The sequence below is a fragment of the Cryptomeria japonica genome, chromosome 8 (genome assembly GCF_030272615.1).
Source record: "Cryptomeria japonica chromosome 8, Sugi_1.0, whole genome shotgun sequence".
Lineage (NCBI taxonomy): Eukaryota > Viridiplantae > Streptophyta > Pinopsida > Cupressales > Cupressaceae > Cryptomeria > Cryptomeria japonica.
This window is the reverse complement of record NC_081412.1, coordinates 239,747,144-239,761,245: the sequence shown is the minus strand read 5'-3', so window position 1 is coordinate 239,761,245 and position 14,102 is coordinate 239,747,144. Positions and strand designations below refer to the sequence as shown.

At 38.4% G+C, this 14,102-nt stretch overlaps 1 protein-coding gene across 1 annotated transcript in view; it reads right to left on the bottom strand.

Annotated features, from left to right (window-relative positions):
* LOC131033218 (uncharacterized) overlaps nucleotides 1-14,102 on the bottom strand; it is a 149,616-nt gene that overhangs the window by 92,875 nt on the left and 42,639 nt on the right. The window contains exon 3 of the mRNA XM_057964380.2: nucleotides 13,204-13,349. Coding sequence (XP_057820363.2) covers nucleotides 13,204-13,349 — 146 coding nt within the window. The remainder of the gene's footprint in view (nucleotides 1-13,203; nucleotides 13,350-14,102) is intronic.

Sequence of the window (14,102 nt, the reverse complement as noted above, 5' to 3'; positions counted from 1 at the left end):
ATCTTCGGAATTAGGACAATGAAGGTCGCATTCAATTCTTTTAAAAGCCTTCTAGAACCAAAGAATTCTTTAACTCCTTTACAGATATCAGTCTCCACAATGTGCCAAAAGGATTGGAAAAAGAACATTGGAAACCCATCCTGACCAGGAGACTTATCTCCCTGAAAAGAAACCACCGCCTTTTTGATTTCCTGACTAGAAGGTATTCGAGAAAGATATTTGTTGTCTTCCTTAGTCAAGGTAGAAGGAATAGCCTGCAAAAGGAGGTTTTGATTACTGACGTCAAGATCATCCACTTCTCCCAAGAGGTTGCTAAAATAATCCAGAACTTCCTTTCTTATGTCATTATCATCCGTTAAAATCCCCCTATTATAGGATAACCTGGATATCCTGTTAGCCGCCGTGTGCTTAAGAGCAGTTAAGTGAAAAAACCGGGTATTTTTATCACCTTCCTTCAAATACAAGGCTCTTGGTCTTTGTCTCCAGAATGTCTCTTCATTAGAAATAATAGTGTGGTATTTAGACGACAAACCTTTTTCCACAGATCTCAAATCTTCTGAAAGCCCATCCTCTTGGATTTTATCTTGAACTTCTTTTATTTCAGTTTTGATTTGGGCTTTACTATTGAAGATATCCCCAAAAGTCTCTTTATTCCAAATTTTGATTTTAGCCTTTATAATATTGAGCTTTTTGGCTAGTCTAAATAAAGTCGTTCCCTCAACCTCAGAACTCCACCAATCAGCAACACAAACTTCCAGAGACGGATGGGATAACCACGCTTTTTCAAATCTAAAAGGCAAATTTCTCTTAGCAGAAAAAGAATTGGCAGTAAAAGAAATAGGGTAATGATCAAATCCAATCTTAATAATAGACGCCAAAGAACAACTATACTTAGATAACCACTCAGGAGAAATTAAGGTTTTGTCTAACTTAACTTGAACAAGATCAGCTCAAGTTCTTCTATTAGTCTAGGTATAGTTGATCCCTTGGAGATCCACATCCATAAGAGCTTGATCATTGATGAAGTCCGTAAGATCTTGTTTACCATCAAGCTGCAACGGGAGGCCTCCCATCTTCTCTTCTTCTTTAAGCGGAGTATTGAAATCTCCCATTATTATCCAGCTTTTATAAGAAAAATTTAGTCTGTCTTTTGCAAGGCTTCTCCAATATTTAAATCTCCCAGCTTTGGTATTAGGCGCATAGACATTAGTGATAACCCAAACAAAGTTATCCTTGATATGCTCAAGCAGCACAAAATTCCTATTGATTTCAGAAATGATTTCCTTACCTTTAATAGTTTTTTGGTTCCAAAAAATCGTTGTTCCTCCAGAGGCACCCTCCGAACTAGTTCCTATAACTCCATTATTTTTAAATAATCTAATCCTTTCCACTTTATCCTTACACATCTTAGTTTCCTGAACAAGGATCACATCCGGTTTATGATCTCTTATAATATTATGTAACACATCCTGCTTGTGAGGGGCATTCAACCCTCTTATATTCCAGGAAATTATCTTCATACTTTAACCAGGGATAGAGCTGACTCGATGGAGTTTTGTGTTCCATCAGCACGGTTCTTCCAACTTTCCTGTTCCCTTTGATGTTTTAGAGAAGGTCTCCCCTGCTTTTTGTTTTGGCTTCCAACATCTGCGTTTTTCTTATTCTTGCTTCTAGTTGAGATACCTCCATTGGGTTCTTCCTTATTCGATTTTCCCTCTTTAGTACCGAGAATCCTAAAATCTCCCTCCAGGGCCGCCATTTCCACACTACTAGAAGGGGTTTTGCATTGAAACGGCTTAGGGCTTCCATTGGTTAATAACAAAAGAGGCTCAAAATCAGAAATGTTGTAATCCTGCGCTTCATTGAGGTCTTCCTCGTTTGATTTTGTATAAGATGAAGCAGAAGCATTGTCATTGGAACTCTCCTCTACTTTATCCTGACTGACAGGCCCTCCCTTCTGGTCCTCTGGGTCATTTTTTGCGCATTTTCCTCTATCCTTTGCTCTACTTCTTTCGTACTTTCTATTTGATTACTAGAACAGGCACAAGCAGGTTTTTCATTATTACTATTCGCATCCTCCTCCCCCTCATTTTCCAGCTCAATCACTTCCTTATCTGGAACACACTCTACTGATGGATCTTCTCCCTTATCTTTCGTTTGCCATTTCTGCTTCAAACTGCTATCACTCTTACTATCCTTACTCTTCTTAAGCGGACAAGATTTTGCCCAATGACCCGACTTTTTGCAATGAAAACAAGCAAACGGGAGCGATTCATATTCAATCGCTTGGGTCCATTTCCCTAATTTAGAAATAATCTCAATAGATTGGAGCACATCCATCATTTGATTAACATTAACACAGATACGGGCAAAAACCAACCTTGATTTAGTTGCAGTCATTGGATCGATTGAGAGAAGTTCTCCAAAAGAACTCGCTATCCCCTTGAAGACTTCCTCATTCCAGAACTCCAGCGGAAGGCCCGGTAGGCGCGTCCACACAGGCGCCGACACAAAAAAGGACTCGTCAAGAGAAAGGTTTGGAGCCCATTTCTGTAAAGCCAAAGTTGACTTGCCGAACATCCATGGTCCATCACATAGAGCTTTATTCATATCTTCTTCAGAATTAAAAGCAAAGGAAAAAAAACCCCTAGGCAAAGCCGCCACATCCACTTGACCCTTGAGAACCCATTTCCTCCTTATAAAATTCCTAACAACATCGATGTTAGGCCTAAAACCAGCAAACCTTCCAACTAATGTCATAGCTAATCCAAAGACAGTAAGATCAACCAACTTATCCAGAACAGAAATAGCAACAACCCCTGTTGCGGGATCAGAAATATTTTTAACTTCTGGTAGCCCTGATTTTACCAGCGGCTTCACTCCAAAAAGCGAAGACCATTTTTTATCCTTACCTCTATCATGTAGGTCCCCGATTTTGGAATCTTTGTCTTCCACCGATTTGACTGTCTCCTTGTCCCCTTAAGTACCTTGGGATGCCTAGAAACTAGCCTGATTGCCAGTTCCACCCACAGAAAGACTGTCGTCCCCAGGAAATCCGCCATTCCCAGATTAGAAATTTGAAATTCCTGCTCGCCGCTCTCCTTGCTGCTCCGCACCCATGCTCTCCCCTTACTTCATTTGAATAATGTTACACAGCTGTTAATATCTTATTTATAATCTATTACAAATTGTTAATATTTAATATTTCATAGTTGAATACTACAGTTTTAATTATTTACTATTGTTTTATATTACTATTTATTATTATTATTTTATAATTTAATATTAAAATTAAATTAATATCTTTATTATATTTCAAAATTTTACTATTATCTTATACATCTAATAATTATCTTTTTATTAATTTCTTTTAAATACAATTTATTAATGGCATAAATGTGTAAAAAAATTATAATCTTTTTATTTAAATTTGATAATAATTTACACCTAAAAATTAATGTTTAATAATAAAATAAACTAACACACAATTTGTACCTTAGACTAGAATCACTTCATTACGCACATAATATGTAGAATCAATTTTAACTCTCTCTCTCTTGCAAATATAACATGAGCCTATTGGTAATTTAATTATATTTTTATTTAGAGGGTTTGTTTTCAATCATATTTCAATCCCCATAAGAAAATGCATAGTTGTTTCGAACCTATCACTTCTCCATTGAGACCTTTGTTGCACTTCTCCATTGAGGGCTTTGTTGCACAAAGCTAAATGACCTCCCAATTGACCTTATATATTCACAAATATACGCAAAAAATAGACTAATTTTTTTCCTAATTGACCCTCCACACCTCTTCGGCATACCCATTTGCACACTTAGGTGCAATCGCTAGTTTCTATACTGATTATGGCCAACACAACTCATCAGCTTTTCTCAAACTTTATCTTGCTCCTCAGATGTTCTATCATTGCCAAAAACATTAAGACAGCTTTCCTCTCTCATAACATTACTTAACTAAACACTACTTCACAAGGCCCTGCCTCATTCAGATACAACTTAACATTTTGTTAAACCCCAATTTGAATTGAGTTGACACAACAACGTATTCTATGTTAGAACTATCACAGAATTCTCTATCTTAAGCCTAAGCTGAAACAGTAACTTACCTCTTCCATTCTCCAGCTTAAAGTGTGACATTCAGGCTTCTATGTCAAATAGAAAATACAGCATACTTTTCAAAGCTGCAAGCTTTTTGAGCTAGGCTTTTATTCTTGTAATTATGCATACAATACATCCATCAGCTCATAACTAAGACCACAGCAAAAGAAATGGCATCAACCTTGATTTTTTTCTCATATTCCTACATTGAGTGTGTTGTTAATATGTTATGCCTGCTAGGATCCTTATTAATTATCAAACATGACATTTCCATTAACTCGTAACTAATATCATGGCATAAGAATAGGTATCCAACTTGCATTATGGAGTGAATATAGACTAGCCCCTTAATAACATAAGCTCATTTTGTAATGATATCATTGAAGCAGAAATCACGAGAAAATAACGATTAATCACAAAAATAGGTAATAGCAGAGTTTGCTGATTTTCCCCCATTAAATTGTGTTTTTTTATAAAATTGTTGACCCACAAAGATTTTTTTCATGTAAACGCATTAAAATGGGGAAAAACTGAGGAAAAATGCATTAAAGATTGAACTTCCTCAAGGCTTAGGAATATCATCCATTTTCAATGTTTCAGATTTGTTTCCTTACAAAGGTGATGTTGCAGGTCCAGATGCAGGTTTCCCATCAGATGGAGATGCAGGTTGGGTTAAGGATCTACCACCTAGCCAACCCTTGAAGTTGGAGAGCATCTTGGACACCAAGATGGTCAAGAAGACTAGAAAGAAGATTTATATGGAGTACCTTGTCAAGTGGAGTGGCCTACCTAATGAAGATGCCACGTGGATGACAGAAGATGACATTAAAAAGCATGGACATTCTATTGCAGACCTCATTCCTCAAGAGAATTGAGTTTTCTATACCCCCCGGAAGTATGGTGCAAGAGCACCTTGCAGACTTTGAAGACTATTTGAGCAATGAAGGCTCTTATTGGTGTCTATAGGTTCCTTGAATATTTTGAGTTGTAATAAGATCTTTCAAGACCATTCATTTTGTTTTGATAAGCCATGTAAGGCTTTGGTGCCATTTTGTAGTGTGAACTTCTTAGGACCTATTTGGTCAACCATGGTCAAATGACATCCAAAATGCCTAATTGAGGCAAGCATTGTATTTTCGCTCCTATGTTGCCTATTTGTAAGGTTTATGGTGTGTCCTAATAGGTTACATAGGCAAATGTCATAGATTGTCAAGTTTTCTGCAAAGTTGTCAAGTTTGCATGACAACTTTTGTTGTCAACTTGTAACTAATCTCCATCCAACGGCTACTTAGTTCAAATTTCAGTTGGAGTCGGTTGAGGAGGTTAGAGAGACCTTTCTTAAGGCCTTGGAGGTCGAGAAGGAAGGATTGATGAAGTTTTGGATGTAAGATACTGATCAAATTCAATAAACACTCAGAAATTTACATAAATTTGTTGTAACAATGCCTTTACAGTCATTGTACGGACTCCATGTGCAGGCTAAATCATTGATTTGAATAAGCCTCTGTGTTGATGTTCATTTGGCTTTGATTTGGCAGGAAAAGACTGAGAAATAAGCAAGATATCTGCATTTTTGTGAAAGGTGGTCTGGAAACCCTCCAAAACCAGGGTTTCCGAGGAAATGTTTTCTTAACCCCACATTTCTCAAGCCAAATTGGCTCAAATTCAGGGGAATGGTAGGGGAGACAATGTACTTTAAGATTTTCAAAGTTTCTAAGTGGACCGTTGAACTGGTGGATTTTGGGATCGAGCCCTAGGCTAGGCATCCTCATGTGACTAGCCGGTTTTGACTGTTAAAAATTGTGCAGAGGTAAAACCAAGAGTGGTGGTGGATTTGGTGTTTTGGGATGTGTGCAGACCTTTCCCATCCATTGGTGTGTGGTTGCTTTGTAAAAGTGGCCTAAAAGCCCTATTAGGCCCCCTGTAGCAGCAGCATTTGACCCAGTCAATGCAAGAGTTGGGGTCTAAGTTTTGGAAGTGTTCTGTGTCATTAGGAGAATTTCAAAGTTTTGCCCTTAAAGGCTCAAACCAGGGCTACAAGGAATAGGTGTCTTGTAGAGGGCAAGTCACTTTGATTGAACATGTATAAACAAAGGATGTTGTCTTGGTTGTGCTCAATGTCCCTAGGGTTGGACAAGAGGCTCTATAGGGTCCATACCTGCTCTACAATGGTGGATGTGTTAAAATCCAAGTTGGTCATAGGTGACTATAGGAGAGTTGGTATCAAGGAGAGACTTGATGTGAGAAGTTGTATCTCATGAGTCGTTTAGGGATCAAAAGGGGCCCCATTGAACAAAGGGGGGTGTAGAAGTGTCCTGGTAGGCTGTTGACGAGATTGTCCAAGAATCTGTAATGTCCCCTTCTCCGTAGTGATTAGTTCAGTGGTCCATTGGCCTATTTCGGAGACCCGTAGGCTATTTGGAAGAGAGAATTAGGGTTTCCAACCTTTGTGGAGTTCTGCACGAGCTTTTTAGGGTTTGTCGGAAGGGAATTCTTCAGTTCTGCTTATGGTTTCCTTCTGGGTTTTCCATGAACTCCAAGGTGGCATAACATGCATTTGATTCTTTGGTGAAGTCAGAACTTACTATTTTTAGTAAGTTAGGGTTTAGCTGTTTAGTTGATGCAGTTCTACTGAGCTTTCCAAGTTCTTTCTCCGGGTGCGAAGATTATGTTTTTCGGAGCAGTATTTCTTGACTTACTATTTTTAAGTAGTTGTGTTGAGCATTTCTATTTTTAGCAGTCTCGGACAGGGTCCTGACTCAGCACAGTTCAGTGGTCTTCATCGCATAGCTTCATCCTTGATTTTGGTATTAATCAGCATTGGAGTTATAAGTTATTTAATTAAATATTAATTCTTTATCCTAAGGTTTGATATTTAATTATTTTTATTACTGATTAATTGTGTTATGGGACAACTTAGGAAAAATATCTATCTGCCAGCAATATTGTTATTTTCCTAAGTCAATGGCATTAAAAAGGTGGCGTTGAGTTAGATGAAATATTTCATGTTTTTTATTATTTTATATCGCAAAGTTGTCACCTAGGAAAAAGTTCGAACTTTGCCTAGGGAATTTGGGAAAATTAACGCCATGTCTAGGGGAGGCTATGACATGAAATGAAATTGAATTTCAATGGTTTTGGGCGCCATTTGCATTTGAATTTCAGAGGGAAAAATCTATAAATACAGGTGCTTGGCCTCTCATTTGGTATCAAATGAATTTGCATCGTTATGCTGCCGAATTGGCGATTGAAAAATCTGAGCTTCGAAGTGTGGCTTCCTAGCTAAGTCTCAGTTTCCGCACAAAGAGTTTTTGGGCTTCTGGAATCCGTACAATACATGTTCTTTCAACAGCAACTACTCTTCTCATGATTTTTTTTTGCAATCCGTCTGTGTGCTTCAAGCACGATTTTTATCACAAATCTGTGTGTTCCAGCCAGCATTTTTCCCATGATTTGTCTTTGTTTGGCGACAACTTTGAGATCAGCATTTTCCCGCGCAGCAATTTTCAGATCCGTATTTTTCAACTGCAATTTTCTTCTCTGTTTTTTAAGACCGTGATAATCATGTTTCTAGGTGCGTTTTTGTGGGACAAGTGTTTGTGCCTCCTATTTCTGTCAACTAGGGTTTATATCGAACCCTCTATGTTTTCCAACAACTAGGGCTTGCCAAAAATCCAATCTCAAAAAAATATTTTCTAAATTATCTAGGTTTTTCGAATTCTCATCTGGGTATCTCTTAGATTTTTCAAAGTCCTCCAAAATTTGTGCATTGGAATCCGTGCTTGGAAATTCTCTATTTTGCCTCAATTCGTGCAAGTTTTTTTCCTCAATTTCGTTCATTACACTTTGCGTTTACGCAATTTCGTGCGTTGACAATCTCCTGCCTCGATATTTTTGTTGTCATTCGATCAACCAGATTTGACTTCAATTTTCGTGAAGGCATCTTTGACGAATATTTTGCTAGAGGGGAATCAGAAATTCAATGGTAGAAACTATAATACCTAGAAGCAACGGATGCTCACAATTTTCGAGTATCGTGTCATCGATCAATTGGTCCTTGGAAAGGCCACCCGTCCTTCTCCAGCCAGTCCTGATTAGACCAAGTTCAAGAGCAAAATCGTGAAGTTGTCATGCTCATCAAGCTATCGGTGGCTGACAATCAGCTTCCTCAGATACTGACCAACAAAATAGTTGTCGACATGTGGGAGCATCTCAAGACGTTGCATGAGACGTCTGATAAGAACAAAGCCTTCTTTTTGAAAAATATGCTCTTCTCCATTGTCATGGATGAGGGAAAATCCCTTCCGAAGCATCTCAATCGGATCAAGGACATCAGTGATCAGTTAGAAGCCACAAGGTGGACTATGGAGGACGAGGACATGGTCGTTATCACACTAAAGAGTTTGTCGAAGTCCTATGAGCATTTTGTCGAAACACTCAACATCAACTCAACTGGTGTTAACCTTAAGTTCACTAGTCTTTCCACCAAACTTCTACAACAGATCGATGGAAGCAGTAGTTCGGTAGCAGTAACAGCTCATCATCTACAACAAGCTTTCGAAGCCAAATCCTTTCATAAGGATAAAGGAAAATTTCAATCTTCTCAATCTTCTCAACAGAAACCCTCTGCTACGTCATCAAAAGGCTCGAAGGAAAAAAAATATTCAATGCAACTACTGACATAAGTTTGGTCATATGAAACTTGAGTGTCGTAATCACTTGGCTGCCCAGTCCAAGGAAAGTGGTTCACAGGAGATGCCTTTTTACCCTTCATGGCTAAAAGACCTACAAACCATGTAAAATCCTCTACCTGGTATATAGATTTAGGTGTCTCACGACACTTCACTCATCGTTGGGATTGGTTCACTAACTTTCAGCCTTACTCGGATTATGTTATTTTTGGAGCAGAATAGTACACTATTGTCGGAAAGGGCAACGTGTAGATTCAATTTGAAGGAAGGAAATTGATTTTCCTCAACGTGTACTATGTTCCAAGAATGGAACTCAACCTTCTCTCAGTCAATCAAATTCTAAGACATTCTCCTCGGCTCGATGTGACCTTTAGTTCGCATTAGTGCAATATCATTGATCGAGAGAGTCAGTATACAATTGTTGTGGGTCTTGAGGATCATGGTCTATTCAGACTAGTTGACTCCGGTGATTCTTAGGAGCTTACCATGGCAAAGAAGCACTCCTTTGTTAGTGCACTCTGGCATCAACGTTATGGGCACTTAGATGTTAGATGTGCACTATCTTTCTCAACTTGTTCAGGAAGATCTTGTCATCGGACTGCCAAAGATCCAAACCCAAAACCTTGGAGTTTGCGGAGCATGTCAGGCTGGGAAACAGCATCAACTCCATTCTCAGATGGTGACTCCTGGAGGGCTTCTAAGGTACTACAACTGGTCCATGTTGATATCTATGGACCTATGGCTACTCCTTTTGTTACTAGGTCCAGGTATTTCTTACTTTTTTTTTATGATTTCAGTTATAAAATGTGGGTGTATTTCCTTCATCAGCGATCAAAGGTGTTTGTTTTGTTTCAAAAGTTCAAAGCCTTAGTAGAAAAAGAGTTTGGTCAACATATTGTTACTCTTAGGTCTGATAATGGGGGAAAATTCAGTTTTCTGCCTTCTCTTATTTCTGTGAACAACATAGCATAAAGCGCCAACTGACAACACCTTACACCCCTCAACAAAACGATGTCGTTGAGCGGTGAAACTGCACAGTTACCAAAATGGCCAGGTCTATGCTTGAACACAAGAGTGTTCCAAAGAAGTTTTGGGCTAAAGCAGTTCACATTGCAATCTATCTTCTGAATCGGTCTCCTAAAATGGCTGTGAAGAAGAGGACTTCGAAAGAGGCCTGGTCAAGCCACAAGCCCAAGATCAACCACTGAAGGTTTTTGGCTCCACTACCTTTGTCTGGAACCCTAATGCTAAACACACCAAGTTGGATGCCAAGAGCCAGAAACTAATGCTAACCGGCTACAGTGATAATCGCAAAGCCTACCAACTGATTGACATCGAGACTGATCATCTCATCTTCAGTCGTGATGTGGTTTTTGATGAGGAACGAGGGCCTTTTCAGCTCTCTCCTCCAGTTGAGGATTCAAAGGATTAGCCTTTCAAGGCTCAAGACTTGGGTGTCCGTCTTCCATTAGGTCCACATGATTGGAGGGCTCCAGCTATTCCAATTCCTGCACCTACACCGGCTCCTCCTATAGGATCACCTACACACGCAACTGCACCACCTAACTTTCCTCAAGATTCATCTGATCGTCTATTTGATGAGCATGATCCCGTTGCACCTCCTGCATCTGATGTTGGCACTTCTACTCTCCGGCCTAAATGGTGGGCTAAGAAAATTAGCGATCTTCATAATGATGAGCTCATCAAGGGTAGAACTGCTCGGAAGAAGAGTAAACATCCTAATTCTGTCAATTTTGCTCTCATGGCCAACATTCACAGTGTGTATGAACCTCGGACATACACAGAGGCGAAATAGATACCTGAGTGGGAACAAGCTATGGCAACTGAGCGCCACAGCTTGCTGAAAAAATAACACTCGGGTTCTGTTAGATCTTCCTCTAGGGAAGAAACCCATTGGATGTTAATGGGTCTATAAGGTCAAATACAAGGCCGATGGTACTTTGGATAACTACAAGGCTCATCTCATTGCCAAAGGCTTCTCTCAACAAGAAGGAATTGATTATGAGGAGACCATTGCTCCAAGAGCAAAGATGAGCACCATCAAATTAGTCCTAGCCATGGCAGCTCAGTGTGGCTGGAAGGTCCATCAAATGGACGTCAAGAGTGCCTTCCTGAATGGTGAGTTACACGAAGAAGTCTACATGATGTAGCCTCTTGGATTCAAGGTTGCCGGAAAAGAACACCAGGTGCTCAAACTGGTGAAAGCACGCTATGGCTTGAAATAGGCTCCTTGGGCATGGTACATGAAAATTGATAAGTAACTCACAGATCAAGGTTTCCAGAGGAGTCCTGACTCAAATTTGTATGTGAAGTCTAATGGCAGTGATATCATCCTTCTAGTTATATATGTTGATGATTTGATCATCACTGGCAATTTGGCATCTTTGATTCAGGGAATCAAGCGGAATTTACGCCAGTCTTTTGACATGACTGACCTTGGGCTTCTGCACTACTACCTAGGTGTCAAGGTTTCTCATCAGTCTCATGGCATCTTCATCTCGCAGTCTAAATATGCCAAGGCTCTGCTAGATAAGTTCCAAATGCAGAACTACAAACCTGCATCTACACCTATGGAGAAAGGCCTGAAGTTGTCAACCAAATCCGATTTCCCCAATTGAGAATGAGTCCGATTTCAAGCAACTAGTGGGCAATTTAATATATCTCACCACCACTAGACCTGATCTCAGCTATGCAATGAGTTACATATCCTGCTTCATGACAGCTCCTACATCAGATCATTGGGCTGCAACAAGGCAGATCCTACGCTATGTCAAGGGCACTTCAGACTTTGGTATCATCTATGGACGAACCAAAGATCCCCGACTCATCAATTTCACCTATTCAGATTGGGCAGGCTTTGTTGATGACAGAAAGTACACATCCGGATATGTCTTTAGTTTGGGCACAGGTGCTGTCACTTGGACCAGTAAGAAGCAACAGGTTGTAGCTCTTTCCTCAACAGAAGTTGAAACCAAGGAACGATCAAAGCAGCTTGTGAGGCAATTTGGCTTCGAAGGATGCTTTCAGACATCCAGATGTCTCAAGCAGGCCCTTCACCCCTCTTCTACGACAATCAAGGGGTGCTCAAACTTGCCAAAAACCTAGTCTTCCATGAGCAAACCAAGCATGTTGAGCTTCATTGTCACTTTATCCGCAAACTTGTTGAAGACGGATCCGTGGACTCGCAGTATGTTCTACTGAGGATCAGAATGCAGATATCCTCACCAAGTCTTTGAGTTCGGATAAGTTTGTTAAGTTTGAGGGGCAACTTGGTGTACTAGACAAATTGACAATTAAGGGAGGGTATTAGAATATTATCTTAGTTGTTTATTATTAATGGTCAATTTTGTATCTTACTGTAAATATTAGATGTTTCTAATTTTGCTTTTATTATCGATTGTTTCATAATGGAAACATCGATCTTGTAACTCTTTCAATGATCGTTTGATCATTCATTTAATTCATTCATTATTTTACCAATTACCTATGTAATAGTAATTACTTTGTAGGTTGACTTTGTACAAACAAGATTGTAATTGAAAATTTGTAAAATGACAACATCTGGCTATTATTTATGCACAATGAAGTATGTTTTGTGCAATGCAATGAAATCAACAATATGAATATAAACAAAAAAAAATCTATATTCTACAATTCATGGGTTAGAAGCCTCAATTTTATTTTCTCTCTATGTCTCTCTGCTATGGAAATGTTTTTAAGTTTCAAAAATAACAAGTCTTTGACCTTTTTTCTACACTTTTTATCTTTATTTTTAAATCCATTTTTCCAAAAAAATCTTATACTTTTGGTTTGCTGAATTTTTCCCAAAACATTTTTTCTGCTATGAATAATATTACCAATTGTCTGTTCACATGCATTGCTCACCCTGAATTTTCCAAAAATACTTATGCACTTGTTCTAAAAATCTATAGATCTATCATATAGAGTAGAAAGCACTCCACAAAATCAAAAATTAATAAATGTTTTGGGTAGTGTGTTGTGGTCTGGAATGACTCGCAAACAATGTTCTGAAACAATACTTAAATGAAGAATTCCTAACAGACCTTGAGAATCCATCAAACAAATGATTAGTTTTAAAACTAAATATCTACATATAAAAATCCACTGATGCCCCGACAGTTTTCTACTTTTAGCACCGAAGGAAGCCATATTATCAAAGTCAAATTAACATGCAGTCTCAATGGAGGCACTAAAAGAGAAACCTCCAGATTAAAAGAAGAGATAAAGTTTGATGGATTATAGTTTATACACTATCACATGGGGCCATATATGCACTGAATCATGCAATGGCATATACATTATTAGCTTTATCTCTAGAGGAATAGGGGGAAAATTATAGAGAAAGGAATTACCTTGTAAGATGCCGATGAGCATCAATAACGACTATAAGTAAATCATAGAGCTCAACTGAATTCCATGCACTTTCAACACGCTGTCTAACATCCTTATAAGGATTTCCAGCATAATTCAGCATGAGACCTGGTGTATCATAAAACAACTGTAAACACATAATTAGCAAACCTATCTAGCAAATTTTTTGGTAAGGCCCAATAAATGTTAACGCAAGGTACTGATAGTCCTCTACACAAAACAGCCATTATTTTATCATTAAGTAGTAAGCAATTAGGCAAATAAATTTTGACTAAGGACCACTAAGAGTGCAAGGGGCAGAAGTCTGTGCAAACATCCCTTTTTTTTGAATTCATTAAATACAATGTATCTTAGTAAATCCACAAATGACCAAAAAATAGATCAATGGAACTAGAACATACAATAGCAAATAACCGGCCCTAAAAAACCATCCTAGAAATAAAGCATATACTAACTGGGGATAAACTATAGAAAGCATGCCCCCAATCAAATACATATGAAAGAAAAAATAACGAAAGTGCTCTATCAGGGCAAGCAGACCAAACATCATCCTTTATCAGACATCATTAACAATAGGCAGCAACAATAATTTTGTAGCTTTTTACATCCAATTGCATAATACTTCAACACCTCAAGCTTCCATAAAAGGTCAGTCAGTAGTGATCAAGAGGACATAAAAGATTTTACTACATCGCATAGCAGATGAAAGGATTATTAACAAAATAAAAAATCATTGCAAACATATAATAGGAAGGAGGATCTCTTTTCTTCCAGTAGAATTAATCCAACGAAGGTTGCATTATAATGTAATTTTTTATAATCTAGTCTGCTAAATTTTGTTTTTTGAAATTTTACCACTTATTGTGCTCTAGATTTGTAT